General features: G+C 52.4%; 1 protein-coding gene across 1 annotated transcript in view; it reads left to right on the top strand.

Moving 5' to 3' along the window:
- The first annotated feature begins 785 nt into the window (after window positions 1–785).
- Window positions 786–19,975, top strand: part of LOC147087046 (uncharacterized) — a 60,065-nt gene continuing 40,875 nt past the window's right edge. The window contains exons 1-3 of the mRNA XM_085978021.1: window positions 786–2,838; window positions 18,109–18,210; window positions 19,391–19,534. Of these exons, the coding sequence (XP_085834147.1) occupies window positions 2,517–2,838; window positions 18,109–18,210; window positions 19,391–19,534 (568 nt within the window). The 5' untranslated portion in view covers window positions 786–2,516. The remainder of the gene's footprint in view (window positions 2,839–18,108; window positions 18,211–19,390; window positions 19,535–19,975) is intronic.

Below are 19,975 nucleotides of genomic sequence, written 5' to 3'. Positions count from 1 at the left end.
GTGACGTCGCTACGCCGCAGAGCCAGAGAGAGAGAGAGAGAGCCACGCCCCCTTTCCTCTCAATTCAAGCCACCAACGACCTCATGACGTCAACACGCCGCAGTGAGGGAAGCGAGAGAGCCACGCCCCCTTTCTCTCAATGCATGCCACCAACGACGTCATGACGTCTACACGCCACGCCACAGAGAGCGAGGGATAAAGAGCCACGCCCCCTTTCCGCAAGTCAATCCACCAACGACGTCATGACGTCAACACGCTGCAGCGCGAGAGAGAGAGAGCCACGCCCCCTTTCGCTCTCAATGCTAGCCACCAACGACGTCATGACGCCAACACGCCGCAGAGAGAGCGAGAGAGCCACGCCCCCTTTCTCGCTCAATGCAAGCCGCCAACGACGTCATGCCGTCAACACGCCGCAGAGAGAGAGCGAGAGAGAGCCACGCCCCCTTTCCTCTCAATTCAAGCCACCAACGACGTCATGACGTCAACACGCTGCAACGCGAGAGAGAGAGAGCCACGCCCCCTTTCGCTCTCTATGCAAGCCACCATCGACGTCGTGACGTCAACACGCCGCAGAGCGAGAGGGAGAAAGCCACGCCCTCTTTCGCTCTCAATGCAAGCCACCAACGACGTTGTGACGTCAGCACGCCGCAGAGTGGTGCCCGACGGGAGCTGTAGTCCGGCCGCCGCGCAGCCGCCGTGGGGTCGAACGGGCGGTGCGGGGGGCCAAAGACTACAAGTCCCGGCGGGCGGCGCGGCCTCCCCCCGTTGCTCCTTCAGCCCGTGTAGACAGAGAGAGAGAGAGAGAGAGAGAGGGAGGAAGATGGCGGCGCTGAGGCGGCGGCTCTGGTCGGCCCTCTGAAAGCGGGAGAAGCAGGAGGAAGAGGGGAAGCCAAGCCAAGCGCAGACGGAGAGAGCGAGAGACAAACTTTCATCCCCCCCCCCCGACCCCGACCCCCACCTCCACCTCCCCTCCCGGGGTCACAAACCTGCCCCCAACTCCCCTCCCCCCACTCCATCCACCCCAGTGGCCAAAACAAGATGGCCGCCCATCCCCATTGACCATTGACCCCAAATCGGGGCTTATCCTCCCTCACCAACTCTCCCCAGACCCCATTCGGGACCGGTTGACTGCCCAGACCCCCCGGCCACCTCCGAAAGGCGTCCAGCCCCCCCCAGGGCTCAGCAAACTCCCCTTTCGTTGAATTGAGTCTGTCGGAGAAATTGGACCGATTGGGGTCGGCGGCGTCCCACGCCCCCTGATCCCGTCCCCCCAGACCCCATTTGGGACCGGTTGACTGCCCAGACCCCCCCGGCCACCTCCGAAAGGCGTCCAGCTCCCCCCCCAGGGCTCAGCAAACTCCCCTTTCGTTGAATTGAATCTGTCGGAGAAATTGGACCGATTGGGGTCGGCGGCGTCCCACGCCCCCTGATCCCGTCCCCCCACACCTCATTTGGGACTGGTTCACTGCCCTGGGCACCTCCGAAAGGTGTCCAGCTCCCCCCAGAACTCAGCAAACCCCCCCCGCTTTCGTTGAATTGAGTCTGTCGGAGAAATTGGACCGATTGGGGTCGGCGGCGTCCCACGCTCCCTGATCCCGTCCCCCCAGACCCCATTTGGGACCGGTTGACCAGCCCAGACCCCCCCCGGCCACCTCCGAAAGGCGTCCAGTTCCCCCCAGGCTCAGCAACCCCCCCCTTTCGCCGAATTGAGTCTGTCGGAGAAATTGGACCGATTGGGGTTCGCGGTGTCCCACGGCCGCACTTGGCTCATTTCTCCCACCCCCAGACCCCCATTTCTGGCCGCTCGCCTGCTCTGATCTCCCCCCAGAGCGACGTCAGAAAGACGGGGATCTGGCTCCCCGGGAGTTCTGTTTTGCCGCATTTTCCCGACAGGGGAGAGAGCCCGAATAATAGTCTGGGGGCCCCTCCCCCATCACCAAAGAGCTCATTTTGCATCGGTTGCGTGTTCTAACCCAGAAGGACAGCATCCAGCTCCAAGGGCTGAGCAAATCTCTTTTGGAGGCCGAAGGGGTTACGTTAGAGATTTTTGGGGCTTATATTACACCCCCACTGCTGCAAACTTCTGAGTAATCCTCACCTTGGACACATTGACTGCCTCAGTCCCCCGTCGGCAAGAAGACGGTCTCAGTCGTTCGCCTGGAGTCTTTCTGTGTGTGTACTTTTTTAGTTAAGCAGAAGGAAAAGGGGGGCGGCGGACCGAAGCGAGGCTCGACACTCCGCCTCCCGGAGCATTCCTCCTTTTTCTGCCACCCAGCGCCGGGGCGAAGGGCACGGCCCCGGCGAGGGGCAACGGCTGGAGCAAGATGAGAAAGAGCCAGGAAGGGGGCTGACTGTCCAACTGAAATAGCCTCCCCTCACCACATCCCAGTTCTGCGATTCAAGGAGGGAAGCAACCCCAACCGTCTGGCAAATCCTCGCCCGTGACTCCAAACCTGCTGTGTTGTGTTGTGTTTTTTAAAAAATTCTTCGAGCGATCTTGTCGAAACGGACACCGGATGGCAGCCGCCAAGAGGCGCGGCCAGCAGTGGCCGGAGGAGCAGGTCAACCGGCAGCACGGGCTGTACTCGCTGCACAGAATGTTCCAGATCGTGGGCGCCCAGCTGACCCACCGGGACGTGCGGGTGCTGTCCTTCCTCTTCGTCGACGTCATCGACGACTACGCCCGGGGCATGATCCGCAGCGGCCGCGACTTCTTCCTGGCCCTGGAGCGCCAGGGCCGCTGCGACGAGACCAACTTCCGGCAGGTGCTACAGCTCATGCGCATCATCACCCGGCACGACCTGCTGCCCTATGTCACGCTCAAGCGCCGGAAGACAGGTAAGGGCGGGCGATTGTTATCGTGCCTGACACAGGCGCCATTTGTTAACGTGCCTGACGCGGGCGCCATTTGTTAGCGTGCCTGACGCGGGCGCCATTTGTTAGCGGGCCTGACGCGGGCACCATTTGTTAGCATGCCTGATGCGGGCGCCATTTGTTAGCGGGCCTGCTGCGGGCGCCATTTGTTAGTGTGCAAGATGCAGGTGGCAATTGCGTGGGCACCAAGTATATGGGTGCCAACTATATAGAAACATAGAAGATAGGAGCAGGAGTAGGCCATTCGGCCCCTCGAGCCTGCTCCGCTATTCAATGCGATCATGGCTGATCATCCAAATTCAGTACCCGGTCCCTGCTTTCTCCCCATACCCCGTGATCCCTTTAGCCTTAAGAAATATATCCAACTCCTTCTTGAATATATTTAATGAATTGGCCTCTACTGCCTTCTATGGTAGAGAATGCCACAGGTTCACCACTCTCTGGGTGAAGAAATTCCTCCTCCTCTCTGTCCTAAATGGCTTACCACTTATCCTTAGACTGTGACCCCCTGGTTCTGGACTCCCCGGCCATCGGGAACATCCTGCATCTAGTCTGTCCAGTCCTGCCAGAATTTTATAAGTTTCAATGAGATCCCCTCTCATTCTTCTAAACTCCAGTGAGTACAAGCCCATTCGACCCAATCTCTCCTCATATGTCATTCCTGCCATCCAAGGTTTCAGCCTGGTGAATTTTCGCTGAATTCCTTCCATGGCAAGAACGTCCTTCCTCGGATAAGGCGACCAAAACTGCACACAATACTCAAGGTGTGTGCTGTACAACTGCAGCAAGACATCCTTGCTCCTGTGCTCGAATCCTCCCGCTACGAAGGCCAACATACCATTTGCCTTCTTAACCGCCTGCTGCACCTGCATGCTTACCTTCAGCGACTGGTGCACAAGGACACCCAGGTCTCGTCGCACTTCCCCTTCTCCCAATCTATTGCCGTTCAGATAATAATCTGCCTTCCTGTTTTTGACGCCAAAGTGGATAACCTCGCATTTATCCCCGTTATATTGCCTCTGCCATGCATCTGCCCAATCACCCAACCTGTCCAAATCATCAACTCTGTCGTTCGTGTGCTAGCCTAGAACTGGAGGGTCTGGTGAAAGAAAGTGAGGCTTGCATTTCTCCCAGCGCCTTTCACCACCTCCGGACGTCCCAAAGCGCTTCACAACCAATGAAGCACTTTTGGAAGTGTTTGCACAGTTGTAATGTGGGAAACGCGGCAGCCAGTGTGCGCACAGCAAGCTCCCACGAACAGCAATGTGATAATGACCAGGTGATCTGTTCAATGATGTTGGTTGAGGGATAAATATTTGCCCCAGGACACCATGGGATATCTGCCCCTGCCCTTCTTTGAAATCATGGCCGTGGGATCTTTTATGTCTACCTGAGAGAGCAGATAGGGCCTCGGTTTAACATCTCATCCTGAAAGACGGCACCTCCGACAGTGCGGCACTCCCACAGTACTGCCCCTCCGACAGTGCGGCGCTCCCTCAGTACTGCCCCTCCGACAGTGCGGCGCTCCCTCAGTACTGCCCCTCCGACAGTGCGGCACTCCCTCAGTACTGCCCCTCCGACAGTGCGGCGCTCCCTCAGTACTGTCTCTCCGACAGTGCGGCGCTCCCTCAGTACTGCCCCTCCGACAGTGCGGCGCTCCCTCAGTACTGCCCCTCCGACAGTGCGGCGTTCCCTCAGTACTGCCTCTCCAACAGTGCGGCGCTCCCTCAGTACTGCCTCTCCGACAGTGCGGCGCTCCCTCAGTACTGCCCCTCCGACAGTGCGGCGCTCCCTCAGTACTGCCCCTCCGACAGTGCGGCGCTCCCTCAGTACTGCCCCTCCGACAGTGCGGCACTCCCTCAGTACTGCCCCTCCGACAGTGCGGCGCTCCCTCAGTACAGCCCCTCCGACAGTGCGGCGCTCCCTCAGTACTGCCCCTCCGACAGTGCGGCGCTCCCTCAGTACTGCCCCTCCGACAGTGCGGCGCTCCCTCAGTCCCGCCCCTCCGACAGTGCGGCGCTCCCTCAGTACTGCCCCTCCGACAGTGCGGCGCTCCCTCAGTACTGCCCCTCCGACAGTGCGGCGCTCCCTCAGTACTGCCCCTCCGACAGTGCGGCGCTCCCTCAGTACCGCCCCTCCGACAGTGCGGTACTCCCTCAGTACTGCCCCTCCGACAGTGCGGCGCTCCCTCAGTACTGCCCCTCCGACAGTGCGGCGCTCCCTCAGTACTGCCCCTCCGACAGTGCGGCGCTCCCTCAGTACCGCCCCTCCGACAGTGCGGTACTCCCTCAGTACTGCCCCTCCGACAGTGCGGCGCTCCCTCAGTACTGCCCCTCCGACAGTGCGGCGCTCCCTCAGTACCGCCCCTCCGACAGTGCGGCACTCCCTCAGTACTCCCCCTCCGACAGTGCGGCGCTCCCTCAGTACTGAATATTATATCCCCCAGTACTGTACAGTGTCTTTGCGCAAAGCAGGCCATTCGGTCCATTGAGCTTGTGCTGTCTCTGTCGAAGAACAATCCAGCTCGTCCCACTCCCCCTGCGCTCTCCCCATATCCCTGCAATCTTTGCTCCTGCTGTTATTTATCCAATTCTCCTTTGAAGGCTTCGATTGAATCTGTCTCCACATCTATCTAAACCCTTCCTGATTTTAAACACCCCTATTCGAGTGGGCAAGACCGTGGCAAACGGACTATAACGTGGAGAAATGTGAAGTTATGCACGTTGGTAGGAAACATCGAAAAGCAGAGTGTTTTTTAAATGGGGAGAGATTGGGAAATGTTGGTGTTCAGAGGGACCTGGGTGTCCGTGTACACGAATCACTGAAAGTTAACCTGCAGGTACAGCAAGCAATTAGGAAAGCAACTGGTATGTTGGCCTTTATTACAAGAGGATTTGAGTATAAGAGTAAAGACGTCTTACTGCAATTATATAGGGCTTTGGCGAGACCACACCTCAAATCAAATCAACTTTTATTGTCACTGTTAGTGCACAAGTGCAGTACAACGAAATGTAGGCTTGCGGCTCCCGAGAGTGTACGTTTAGATTAAGACATTTAAACATTCAACATACATTTGGCTTGTAATACATTAACATAAACATAACCAGAATAAAGTACATTGGCAGGTGTGCAGGCTTTAGAGTTTATTTGTGGAGTTCAGTAGGATGACAGCCCTGGGAAAGAAGCTGTTCCTAAATCTGGTCGTACGGGTGCGAATGCATCTGTAGCGTCTCCCAGATGGCAGGAGGGCGAACAGACTGTGGCTGGGGTGGGTAGGGTCTTTGATGATGGCCCGTGACCTCCGTAGACAGCGTTTCTGGTAGATGTGCTCGGTAGCCGGGTGCCGGTAATGCATTGGGCAGTTTTGACTACCCGCTGCAGGGCTTTCCGGTCATAGTAGCTACAGCTGCCATACCATACTGTGATACAGTTCGTCAGGATGCTCTCTATTGTGCAGCGGTAAAAGTTAGAGAGGATCAGGGGTGACAGGTTACATCCCTTCAGCCTCCTTCGGAAATATAGGCGCTGCTGGGCCTTCTTCACCAGAGAGGAGGTATTGAGGGACCTGGAGTATCGTGTACAATTTTGGTCTCCTTACCTAAGGAAGGATGGACTTACCATAGAGGGAGTGCAACGAAGGTTCACCAGACTGGTTCCTGGGATGGGGAGATTGTCCTATTGAAACAGCGAAGATAGGAGCAGGAGTAGGCCAGTCGGCCCCTCGCGCCTGCTCCGCCATTCAATGAGATCATGGCTGATCATCCAAATTCAGTACCCTGTCCCTGCCTTCTCCCCGTATCCCTTGATCCCTTTAGCCTTAAGAAATATATCCAACTCCTTCTTGAATATATTTAATGAATTGGCCTCCACTGCCTTCTGTGGTAGTGAATTCCACAGGTTCACCACTCTCTGGGTGAAGAAATTCCTCCTCATCTCTGTCCTAAATGGCTTACCCCTTATCCTTAGACTGTGACCCCTGGTTCTGGACTCCCCCGACCATCGGGAACATCCTTCCTGCATCCAGTCTGTCTAGTCCTCTTAGAATTTTATAAGTTTCAATGAGATTGTGTACAGTTTTGGTCTTCTTAGCTAAGGAAGGATATACTTGCCAAAGAGGGAGTGCAACGAAGGTTCACCAGACTGGTTCCTGGGATGGGGGGATTGTCCTGTGAGGAGAGGTTGAGTAGACTAGGCCTATATTCTCTGGAGTTCAGAAGAATGAGAGGTGATCTCATTGAAACGTACACAATTCTTACAGGGCTTGACAGGGTAGATGCAGGGAGGGTGTTTCCCCCCTGGCTGTGGAGTCTAGAACCAGGGGTCACAGTCTCAGAATAAGGGGTCGGCCATTTAGGACTGAGATGAGGAGGAATTTCTTCACTCAGAGGGCGGTGAATCTTTGGAATTCTCTGCCCCAGAGGGGTGTGGAGGCTCCGTCGTTGAGTATATTCAAGGCTGAGACCGAGAGATCTTTGGATATTAAGGGAATCGAGGGATATGGGGATAGTGCAGGAAAGTGGAGAGGAGGTAGAAGATCAGCCCTGACCCGTAGCGAGAGGGTTCGAGTACAGGAACAAGGATGTCTTGCTGCCGTTGTACAGGGCCTTGGTGAGACCGCACCTTGAGTACTGTGTGCAGTTTGGGTCGCCTTATCTGAGGAAGGATGTTCTTGCCATGGAGGGAGTGCAGCGAAGATTCACCAGACTGATACCTGGGATGGCTCTACACTGTCCCATCAAACACTCCCAGGGCAGGTACAGCACGGGTTAGATACAGAGTAAAGCTCCCTCTACACTGTCCCATCAAACACTCCCAGGGCAGGTACAGCACGGGGTTAGATACAGAGTAATGCTCCCTCTACACTGTCCCATCAAACACTCCCAGGGCAGGTACAGCACAGGTTAGATACAGAGTAATGCTCCCTCTACACTGTCCCGTCAAAGACTCCCAGGGCAGGTACAGCACGGGTTAGATACAGAGTAAAGCTCCCTCTACACTGTCCCATCAAACACTCCCAGGGCAGGTACAGCACGGGTTAGATACAGAGTGAAGCTCCCTCTACACTGTCCCATCAAACACTCCCAGGGCAGGTACAGCATGGGTTAGATACAGAGTAAAGCTCCCGCTACACTGTCCCATCAAAAACTCCCAGGGCAGGTACAGCACAGGTTAGATACAGAGTAAAGCTCCCTCTACACTGTCCCATCAAACACTCCCAGGGCAGGTACAGCACGGGTTAGATACAGAGTAAAGCTCCCTCTACACTGTCCCATCAAACACTCCCAGGGCAGGTACAGCACGGGGTTAGATACAGAGTAAAGCTCCCTCTACACTGTCCCATCAAACACTCCCAGGGCAGGTACAGCACGGGTTAGATACAGAGTGAAGCTCCCTCTACACTGTCCCATCAAACACTCCCAGGGCAGATACAGCATGGGTTAGATACAGAGTAAAGCTCCCTCTACACTGTCCCATCAAACACTCCCAGGGCAGGTACAGCACGGGGTTAGATACAGAGTAAAGCTCCCTCTACACTGTCCCATCAAACACTCCCAGGGCAGGTACAGCACGGGGTTAGATACAGAGTAAAGCTCCCTCTACACTGTCCCATCAAACACTCCCAGGGCAGGTACAGCACAGGGTTAGATACAGAGTAAAGCTCCCTCTACACTGTCCCATCAAACACTCCCAGGGCAGGGACAGCATGGGTTAGATACAGAGTAAAGCTCCCTCTACACTGCACCATCAAACACTCCCAGGGCAGGTACAGCACGGGCTAGATACAGAGTAAAGCTCCCTCTACACTGTCCCATCAAACACTCCCAGGGCAGGTACAGCACGGGGTTAGATACAGAGTAAAGCTCCCTCTACACTGTCCCATCAAACACTCCCAGGGCAGGTGCAACACGGGGTTAGATACAGAGTAAAGCTCCCTCTACACTGTCCCATCAAACACTCCCAGGGCAGGTGCAGCACAGGTTAGATACAGAGTAAAGCTCCCTCTACACTGTCCCGTCAAACACTCCCAGGGCAGGTACAGCACGGGTTAGATACAGAGTAAAGCTCCCTCTACACTGTTCCATCAAACACTCCCAGGGCAGGTACAGCACGGGTTAGATACAGAGTAAAGCTCCCTCTACACTGTCCCATCAAACACTCCCAGGGCAGGTACAGCACAGGTTAGATACAGAGTAAAGCTCCCTCTACACTGTCCCATCAAACACTCCCAGGGCAGGTACAGCACGGGATTAGATACAGAGTAAAGCTCCCTCTACACTGTCCCATCAAACACTCCCAGGGCAGGTACAGCACGGGTTAGATACAGAGTAATGCTCCCTCTACACTGTCCCATCAAACACTCCCAGGGCAGGTACAGCATGGGTTAGATACAGAGTAAAGCTCCCTCTACACTGTCCCATCAAACACTCCCAGGGCAGGTACAGCACAGGTTAGATACATAGAAAACATAGAAACATAGAAGATAGGAGCAGGAGGAGGCCATTCGGCCCCTCAAGCCTGCTCCGCCATTCAATGAGATCATGGCGGATCATCCAAATTCAGTACCCGGTCCCTGCTTTCTCCCCATATCCCTTGATCCCTTTAGCCTTAAGAAATATATCTAACTCCTTCTTGAATATATTTAATGAATTGGCCTCTACTTCCTTCTGTGGCAGAGAATTCCACAGGTTCACCACTCTCTGGGTGAAGAAATTCCTCCTCATCTCTGTCCTAAATGGCCTACCCCTTATCCTTAGACTGTGACCCCTGGTTCTGGACTCCCTGACCATCGGGAACATCCTTCCTGCATCTAGTCTGTCCAGTCCTGTCAGAATTTTATATGTTTCAATGAGATCCCCTCTCATTCTTCTAAACTTCAGCGAGTACAAGCCCAATCGACCCAATCTCTCCTCATACGTCATTCCTGCCATCCCAGGTATCAGCCTGATGAATCTTCGCTGCACTCCCTCCATGGCAAGAACATCCTTCCTCAGATAAGGCGACCAAAACTGCACACAATACTCAAGGTGTGGTCTCACCAAGGCCCTGTACAACTGCAGCAAGACATCCTTGCTCCTGTACTCGAACCCTCTCGCTACGAAGGCCAACATACCATTTGCCTTCTTAACCGCCTGCTGCACCTGCATGCTTACCTTCAGCGACTGGTGCACAAGGACACCCAGGTCTCGTTGCACTTCCCCTTCTCCCAATCTATTGCCGTTCAGATAATAATTTGCCTTCCTGTTTTTGCCACCAAAGTGGATAACCTCGCATTTATCCACATTATACTGCATCTGCCCAATCGCCCAACCTGGCAAATCATATTGGAGTTTCTTGGCATCCTCCTCACAGCACACACCCCCACCCAGCTTTGTGTCGTCTGCAAACTTGGAGATATTACATCCAGTTCCCTCGTCTAGATCATTAATATATATTGTGAATAGCTGGGGTCCTAGCACCGAACCCTGCAGTACCCCACTAGTCAATGCCTGCCACTCGGAAAAAGTGTAGGAAAGCGTGTACCTGTAGGATTTAGTAAACATTATTAAGATTCAATAACCATTTTTATATAACTATAATATGTGAAATTGTATGTTAAAAATCTAAAAGCCTGTATAAAATGGTGAATGACTGAGAGCAAAGCAGGATGGGAAAGTATGCCAACCAGACTAAAAACCTCTGAAGTAACAATGTTGTGCTGCTCAACATGGAGGGGATGAGGAATTCCGTAATATTATACAAAGATGGGAGGGAAAGCAGTGAGTGAGGAGGACATAAAAAACCCGCAAAAGGACATAGACAGGCTAAGTGAGTGGGCAGAAATTTGGCAGATGGAATATAATGTTGGAAAGTGTGAGGTTATGCACTTTGGTAGAAATAATCAAAGAGCAAGTTATAATCTAAATGGAGAGAAACTGCAAAGTGCTACAGTACAAAGGGATCTGGGGGTCCTGGTGCATGAAACACAGAAGGTTAGTATGCAGGTGCAGCAGGTGATCAGGAAGGCCAATGGAATCTTGGCTTTTATTGCGAGGGGGATGGAGTATAAAAACAGGGAAGTCTTGCTGCAGTTATACAGGGTATTGGTGAGGCCACACCTGGAATACTGCGTACAGTTTTGGTTTCCATATTTAAGAAAAGATATACTTGCTCTCGAGGTGGTTCAGAGAAGGTTCACTCGGTTGATTCCGGAGATGAGGGGGTTGACGTATGAGGAAAGGTTGAGTAGGTTGGGCCTCTACTCATTGGAGTTCAGAAGAATGAGAGGCGATCTTATCGAAACATATAAGATTGTGAGGGGGCTTGATCGGGTGGATGCGGGGAGGATGTTTCCACAGATGGGTGAGACTAGAACTAGGGGGCATAATCTTAGAATAAGGGGCTGCCCTTTCAAAACTGAGATGAGGAGAAACTTCTTCACTCAGAGGGTAGTAAATCTATGGAATTTGCTCCCCCAGGGAGCTGTGGAAGCTGCGACATTAAATAAATTTAAAATGGAGATAGACAGTTTCCTATCAGATAAGGGAATTAGGGATTACGGGGAGAGGGCAGGGAAGTGGACGTGAGTCTAGATTCAGATCAGCCATGATCCTATTGAATGGCGGAGCAGGCCCGAGGGGCCGTATGGCCTACTCCTGCTCCTACTTCTTATGTTCTTCTATTCAAGTCTAGGTCATCGTTGATATATACCACAGAAAGCAAGGGACCGAGTACTGAGCCCTGCGGAACCCCACTGGAAACAGCTTTCCAGTCACAAATTCCATAGATTTACTACTATATAGGGGGTAGGATTAAGAAGTTTGCAGATGATACTAAAATTGGCCGTGTGGTTGATACCGAAGAAGGAAGCTGTAGACTGCAGGAAGATATCAATAAATTGGTCAGGTGGGCGGAACAGTGGCAAATGCAATTCAATCCGGAGAAGTGTGAGGTAATGCATGTGGGGAGGGCTAACAAGGAAAGGGAATACACATTAAATGGTGGAACACTGAGTAGCGTAGAGGAACAAAGGGACCTTGGAGTGCATGTCCACAGATCCCCGAAGGTAGCAGGCCAGGTAGATAAGGTGGTTAAGAAGGCATGCGGCATGCTTGTCTTTATTAGCCGTGGCATAGAATATAAGAGCAGGGAGGTTATGCTTCAACTGTATATAACGCTAGATAATCTAATCAAATCAAATCAACTTTTATTGTCATTGTTAGTACACAAGCGCAGTACAACGAAATGTAGGCTTGCGGCTCCCGAGAGTGTACGTTTAGATTAAGACATTTAAACATTCAACATTCATTTGGCTTGTAATACATTAACATAAACATAGCCATAATAAAGTACATTGACAGATGTGCAGGCTTTAGAGTTTATTTGTGCAGTTCAGTAGGATGACAGCCCTGGGAAAGAAGCTGTTCCTAAATCTGGTCGTTCGGGTGCGAATGCATCTGTAGCGTCTCCCAGATGGCAGGAGGGCGAACAGACTGTGGCTGGGGTGGGTAGGGTCTTTGATGATGGACCGTGACCTCCGTAAACAGCGTTTCTGGTATATGTGCTCTATTATGGTCGGTAGCCGGGTGCCGGTAATGCGTTGGGCAGTTTTGACTACCCGCTGCAGGGCTTTCCGGTCATAGTAGCTACAGCTGCCATACCATACTGTGATACAGTTTGCCCCATCTAGAATACTGCGTGCAGTTCTGGTCGCCACATTACAGGATTGATGTGATTGCACTCGAGAGGGTACAGAGGAGATTTACAAGGATGTTGCCGAGAGTACAGAATCTTAGCTATGAGGATAGGCTGGGGTTGTTATCCTTGAAACAGAGTAGGCTGAGGGGAGACCTTTATTGAGGTGTGTCAAATTATGAGGGGCCTAGATAGAGTGGGTCGAAAGGACCTATTTCCCTTAGCAGAGGGGTCTAAAACCAGGGGGCACAGATTTAAAGTAATTGGGGGGAGGTTCAGAGGGTAAATTTCTTCACCCAGAGGGTTGTGGGGGGTCTGGAGCTCACTGCCTGAAAGGGTGGTAGAGGCAGGAACCCTCACCACATTTAGAAAGTACTTGGATGTGCCCTTGGGATGCTCTGACATGCAGGGCTACGCACCAAGAGCTGGGAAGTGGGATCGGGCAGGATAGCTCTTTACTGGCCGGCGTGGACACGGTGGGCCGAAATGGCCTCATTCCGTGCTGTAACTTTCGATGATTCTCCACGTGGAAATCTGACGCTGTGTTTTCGGATGATGTCAGTCCAAAGAAGGTTCACTCGGTTAATCCCGGGGATGAGGGGATGGACATATGAGGAGAGGTTGAGTAGATTGGGACTCTACTCATTGGAGTTCAGAAGAATGAGAGGCGATCTTCGATAAAGTCCCGCACAGGAGACTGGTCAAGAAGGTAAGAGCCCATGGAATCCAGGGTGCCTTGGCACATTGGATACAAAACTGGCTTAGTGGCAGAAGGCAGAGGGTGATGGTCGAAGGTTGTTTTTGTGACTGGAAGCCTGTGGCCAGTGGGGTACCACAGGGATCGGTGCTGGGTCCCTTGCTGTTTGTGGTCTACATTAATGACTTGGATATGAATGTAAAGGGTATGATCAGTAAGTTCGCGGATGATACAAAAATTGGTAGGGTGGTAAATAGCGAGGAGGGTAGCCTCAGTCTGCAGGACGATATAGATGGGTTGGTCAGATGGGCGGAACAGTGGCAAATGGAATTTAACCCGGAAAAGTGCGAGGTGATGCACTTTGGGGGGACTAACAAGGCAAAGGAATACACAATGAATGGAAAGACCCTAGGCAAGACGGAGGGTCAGAGGGATCTGGGTGTGCAAGTACACAGATCCCTGAAGGCGGCGGAACAGGTGGATAAGGTGGTAAAAAAGGCATATGGGATACTTGCCTTCATTAGCCGAGGCATTGAATATAAGAGCAAGGAGGTTATGATGGAGCTGTATAAAACACTGGTTAGGCCACAGCTGGAATATTGTGTGCAGTTCTGGTCGCCACACTACAGGAAGGATGTGATCGCGTTAGAGAGGGTGCAGAGGAGGTTCACCAGGATGTTACCAGGGCTGGAGCGCTTCAGCTATGAAGAGAGACTGGGCAGATTGGGTTTGTTTTCCTTGGAGCTGAGGAGGCTGAGTGGGGGACATGATTGAGGTGTACAAAATTATGAGGGGCATAGATAGGATGGATGCTGAGGAGCTTTTTCCCTTAGTAGAGGGGTCGATAACTAGGGGGCATAGATTCAAGGTAAAGGGCGGGAGGTTTAGAGGGGATTTGAGAAAGAACTTTTTCACCCAGAGGGTGGTTGGAGTCTGGAACTCACTGCCTGAAAGGGTTGTGGAGGCAGAAACCCTCACAACATTTAAGAAGCATTTGGATGTGCACTTGAAATGCCATAGCATACAAGGCTACGGGCCAAATGCTGGAATATGGGATTAGATTAGACAGGGCTTGATGGCCGGCGCGGACACGATGGGCCGAAGGGCCTCTATCCGTGCTGTATTACTCTATGACTCTATCTTATTGAAACATATAAGGTTGTGAAGGGGTTGGATCGGGTGGATGCGGGGAGGATGTTCCCGATGGTGGGTGAAACTAGAACTAGGGGGCGTAGTCTTAGAATAAGGGGCTGCTCTTTCAAAACTGAGATGAGGAGGAACTACTTCACTCAGAGGGTGGTAGGTCCATGGAATATGCTGCCCCAAAAAGCTGTAGAAGCTACATCATTACATAAATTTAAAACAGAAATAGACAGTTTCCTAGAAGTAAAGGGAATTAAGGGTTACGGGGAGCAGGCAGGAATTTGGACATGAGTCTAGGTTCGGATCGGTCATGGCCCTGTGGGTAGCGGAGCGGGCCCAGGGGCCGTGTAGCCTGATCCTGCTCCTATTTCGTGTGTCTAATCCTGTTAGATTCAGGAGATGGTTCTGTGATAGTAGATTGGCGGTTAGGATCAGATCAGCCACGATCGCATTGAATGGCGGAGCAGGCTCGAGGGGCCGATCGGCCTACTCCTGCTCCTATTTCTTATGTTCTTCTGTCGCCAAGGGGCAACACGCAGATGAGAAATAGGAGGGGCCAAGGATAGATCCTTGGGGAACACCAGAGGTAATGATGCCCAGTACTCCATAGGGTGTTACATAGATACATGGTGTGGAGATTCCGGAGTTGGACTGGGGCGGACAAATGTAAGAAATCACACAACACCAGGTTATAGTCCAACAGCTTTATTTGAAATCACAAGCTTTCGGAGCGCTGCTCCTTCTTCAGGTGAAGTGGAGAAATGCATAAAGACACAGCTTATATAGTCAGAGAATCATGTCAGATGTTTACAGGTAATCTTTCCAACTGCCATTTATCACACCTCGGCAGAGAGATAATCACAGCAATCAAAGGTGTGAATGGTGTCCAAACAGGTCAGTCAGGGAAACATTACATCAAAGAACAATGAGGTGGGGTCACAAGGGGTCAAATATTGCAGATGCTGGGGTCTGTATGAAAAACAAAAAAAGACAAAAAAACATTTTTTTTGGCTGGAAATCACAGCAGGTCCGGCCGCATCTGTGTAGAGAGAACAAGCCAATGTCGACTCGAGTCTGGATGACCCTGCATCAGGTGGGGTTACATGTAGCGTGACATGAACCCAAGATCCCGGTTGAGGCCGTCCTCATGGGTGCGGAACTTGGCTATCAGTTTCTGCTCGACGATTTTGCGTTGTCGTGTGTCTCGAAGGCCACCTTGGAGAATGCTTACCCGAAGATCGGAGGCTGAATGTCCTTGACTGCTGAAGTGTTCCCCGACTGGGAGGGAACACTCCTGCCTGGCGATTGTTGCGCGGTGTCCGTTCATCCGTTGTCGCAGTGTCTGCATGGTCTCGCCGATGTACCATGCTCCGGGGCATCCTTGCCTGCAACGTATGAGGTAGACAACGTTGGCCGAGTCACATGAGTATGTACCATGTACCTGGTGGGTGGTGTCTGTGTTGTACATAGAAGCTAGGAGCAGGGGTAGGCCATTCGGCCCCTCGAGCCTGCTCCGCCATTCAATGCGATCATGGCTGATCATCCAAATTCAGTACCCGGTCCCTGCTTTCTCCCCATATCCCTTTAGCCTTAAGAAATATATCCAACTCCTTCTTGAATATATTTAATGAATTGGCCTCAACTGCCTTCTGCGGTAGAGAATTCCACAGGTTCACCACTCTCTGGGTGAAGAAATTCCTCCTCATCTCTGTCCTAAATGGCTTACCCCTTATCCTTAGACTGTGACCCCTGGTTCTGGACTCCCCGACCATCGGGAACATCCTTCCTGCATCTAGTCTGTCTAGTCCTGTTAGAATTTTATACGTTTCGATGAGATCCCCGCTCAATCTTCTAAACTCCAGCGAGTACAAGCCCAATCGACACAATCTCTCCTCATACGTCATTCCTGCCATCCCAGGTATCAGTCTGGTGAATCTTCGCTGCACTCCCTCCATGGCAAGAACGTCCTTCCTCAGATAAGGCGACCAGAACTGCGCACAATACTCAAGGTGTGGTCTCACCAAGGCCCTGTACGTAGATGAGAAATAGGAGGGGCCAAGGGTAGATCCTCCGGGGACACCAGAGGTAATGTATGTACATAGGCTGTCCTATGATGAGAGATTGTGTAGAATGGGCCTATACTCTGTGGAGTTTAGAAGAATGAGCAGTGATCTCACTGATACATACAAGATTCCGAGGGGGATTGACAGGGTAGATGCATCGAGGATGTTTCTCCCTGGCGGGGGAGTCGAGAACCAGGGGTCACAGTCTCAGAATAAGGGGTCGGCCATTTAGGACTAAGTCATAGAGTTATACAGCACAGAGGTCCATCGTGTCCGCACCAGCCATCAAGCCCCGTCTATTCTGATCCCATTTTCCAGCACGTGGTCTGTAGCCTTGTATGCTTCTATAGCAGGGACAGGGTACTGAATTTGGATGATCAGCCACGATCTCGTTGAATGGCGGAGCAGGCTCGAGGGGCCGAATGGCCGACTCCTGCTCCTATCTTCTATGTTTCTATGTCTGCTATGGCGTTTCAAGTGCTCGTCTAAATGCTTCTTGAATGTTGTGTGGGTTCCTGCCTCCACCACCCTTTCAGGCAGTGAGTTCCAGATTCCAACCACCCTCTGGGTGAAAAAGTTTTTCCTCAAATCCCCTCTAAACCTCCTGCCCCTTACCTTGAAACTATGCCCCCTTGTTATTGACCCCTCTACTCGGCGGGGGGGGGGGGGGGGGGGAAAGTTCCTTTCTATCTACGCCCCTCATAATTATTATCTGAACGGCAATAGATTGGGAGAAGGGGAAGTGCAACGAGACCTGGGTGTCCTTGTGCACCAGTCGCTGAAGGTAAGCATGCAGGTGCAGCAGGCGGTTAAGAAGGCAAATGGTACGTTGGCCTTCGTAGCAAGAGGGTTCGAGTACAGGAACAAGGATGTCTTGCTACAGTTGTACAGGGCCTTGGTAAGACCGCACCTTGAGTATTGTGTGCAGTTTTGGTCGCCTTACCCGAGGAAGGACGTTCTTGCCATGGAGGGAGTGCAGCGAAGATTCACCAGGCTGATACCTAGGATGGCAGGAATGACGTATGAGGAGAGATTGGGTCGATTGGGCTTATACTCACTGGAGTTTAGAAGATTGAGAGGGGATCTCATCGAAACTTATAAAATTCTAACAGGACTGGACAGACTAGATGCAGGAAGGATGTTCCCGATGGTCGGGGAGTCCAGAACCAGGGGTCACAGTCTAAGGATAAGGGGTAAACCATTTAGGACTGAGATGAGGAGGAATTTCTTCACTCAGAGGGCGGTGAATCTTTGGAACTCTCTGCCCCACAGGGCTGTGGAGGCTCCGTCATTGAGTATATTCCAGACCGAGATCGATAGATTTTTTGACTCTAGGGGAATCCAGGGAAAGTGGAATTGTGCGCAAATTAGCTGCCGCGGTTCCTACATTTAAAACACTGAGCACATTGGCTGTGAAGTGCTTTGGAACGTCCTGAGGTGGAAGAAGGCGAGTTCTGTCCATTCTTGTCTGGGATGTTTCCAGCACCGCAGATAATTACCGGAAAGGGATTTATTTGGTGTCTGAGGTTGGGCCGATTCTAAAGGTACAGGGAGGCTCTGGGAGCTCGGAGATCCGGCGGGAAATGTGGTGACCGAGCCGATAGTGCAACAGGTACCGGCGAACAGACAGCTAACTCCTTCTCCTCCTCCATCTTCCAGTGTCTCCGGATCCGGTGGACAAATACCTGGAGGACACGTCAGTGACATACGTGATGCCTCGAACATTGTCGGCGACTGGAGGATCAGAATACGGCAAATCAGGTACAGCACGGGGTTCGATACAGAGTAAAGCTCCCTCTACACTGACCCATCAAACACTCCCAGGGCAGGTACAGCACGGGGTTCGATACAGAGTAAAGCTCCCAGGGCAGGTACAGCAGAGGTTAGATACAGAGTAAAGCTCCCTCTACACTGTCCCATCAAAGACTCCCAGGGCAGGTACAGCATGGGTGAGATACAGAGTAAAGCTCCCTCTGCACTGTCCCATCAAACACTCCCAGGGCAGGTACAGCACGGGGTTAGATACAGAGTAAAGCTCCCTCTACACTGTCCCATCAAACACTCCCAGGTCAGGTACAGCACGGGTTAGATACAGAGTAAAGCTCCCTCTACACTGTCCCATCAAACACTCCCAGGGCAGGTACAGCACGGGGTTAGATACAGAGTAAAGCTCCCTCTACACTGTCCCATCAAACACTCCCAGGGCAGGTACAGCACGGGTTAGATACAGAGTAAAGCTCCCTCTACACTGTCCCATCAAACACTCCCAAGGCAGGTACAACACGGGTTAGATACAGAGTAAAGCTCCCTCTACACTCTCCCATCAAACACTCCCAGGGCAGGTACAGCACGGGTTAGATACAGAGTAAAGCTCCCTCTACACTGTCCCATCAAACACTCCCAGGGCAGGTACAGCACAGGGTTAGATACAGAGTAAAGCTCCCTCTACACTGTCCCATCAAACACTCCCAGGGCAGGTACAGCACGGGTTAGATACAGAGTAAAGCTCCCTCTACACTGTCCCATCAAACACTCCCAGGGCAGGTACAGCACGGGTTAGATACAGAGTAAAGCTCCCTCTACACTGTCCCATCAAACACTCCCAGGGCAGGTACAGCACGGGTTAGATACAGAGTAAAGCTCCCTCTACACTGTCCCATCAAACACTGCCAGGGCAGGTACAGCACGGGGTTAGATACAGAGTAAAGCTCCCTCTACACTGTCCCATCAAACACTCCCAGGGCAGGTACAGCATGGGTTAGACACAGAGTAAAGCTCCCTCTACACTGTCCCATCAAACACTCCCAGGGCAGGTACAGCACGGGTTAGATACAGAGTAAAGCTCCCTCTACACTGTCCCATCGAACACTCCCAGGGCAGGTACAACGGGTTAGATACAGAGTAAAGCTCCCTCTACACTCTCCCATTACTCTTTCTGCAGATCTGTCCCATCGCTTGCTGTACTGTTCCCCCGCCACTCCGCAGCCCCTCCGACAGAGACTGTATCGGGGCAGAGCCCCTGGGAACTCTCGGGGCAAGCGGAAGAAATCGACTGTCCTGGACACCAAGGAGAAGCAGACTTGCGGTGAGAGTCTGATCGTAGTGCGGGGTCTCCGCCTGTCCGTCCCTCACTGTTCCCTGTCCGCCTATGGGACTCCCCCTCCTCCATCCCGTCACATCGATGCAGTCGCGGCCCCAGAATCTCCTGCAATGGCTTCTCATCCCGCGTTTCTCGATCCCTCCACAGTGTCTGAATCCAGGGCCAGCAGAAATTTACTTCCGGCTCAATATGCACAAACTGTATTCCCCAGCCGCCGACTCCGTCCCTCTCCCTGGCCACAGTCTGAGGCTTAACCACACAGTTGGCAAACCTCGGTGTCCCCTTCCACCCCGAGATCAGTTTTCCCACCACCCGTCCACTCCGTACCCAAGACCGCCTCGTTCCACCTCTGGAACATCGCCCGTCTCTGCCTTTGCCTCAGCTCATCCGCTGCTGAAACCCTCGTCCATGCCTTTGACCCCTCTA

The sequence above is a fragment of the Somniosus microcephalus genome, unplaced genomic scaffold, assembly GCF_052327205.1.
Source record: "Somniosus microcephalus isolate GS21.2 unplaced genomic scaffold, FLI_Smic_1.0 unresolved_chr6, whole genome shotgun sequence".
Classification (NCBI taxonomy): domain Eukaryota; kingdom Metazoa; phylum Chordata; class Chondrichthyes; order Squaliformes; family Somniosidae; genus Somniosus; species Somniosus microcephalus.
This window is presented reverse-complemented; position numbering and strand designations above follow the sequence as displayed.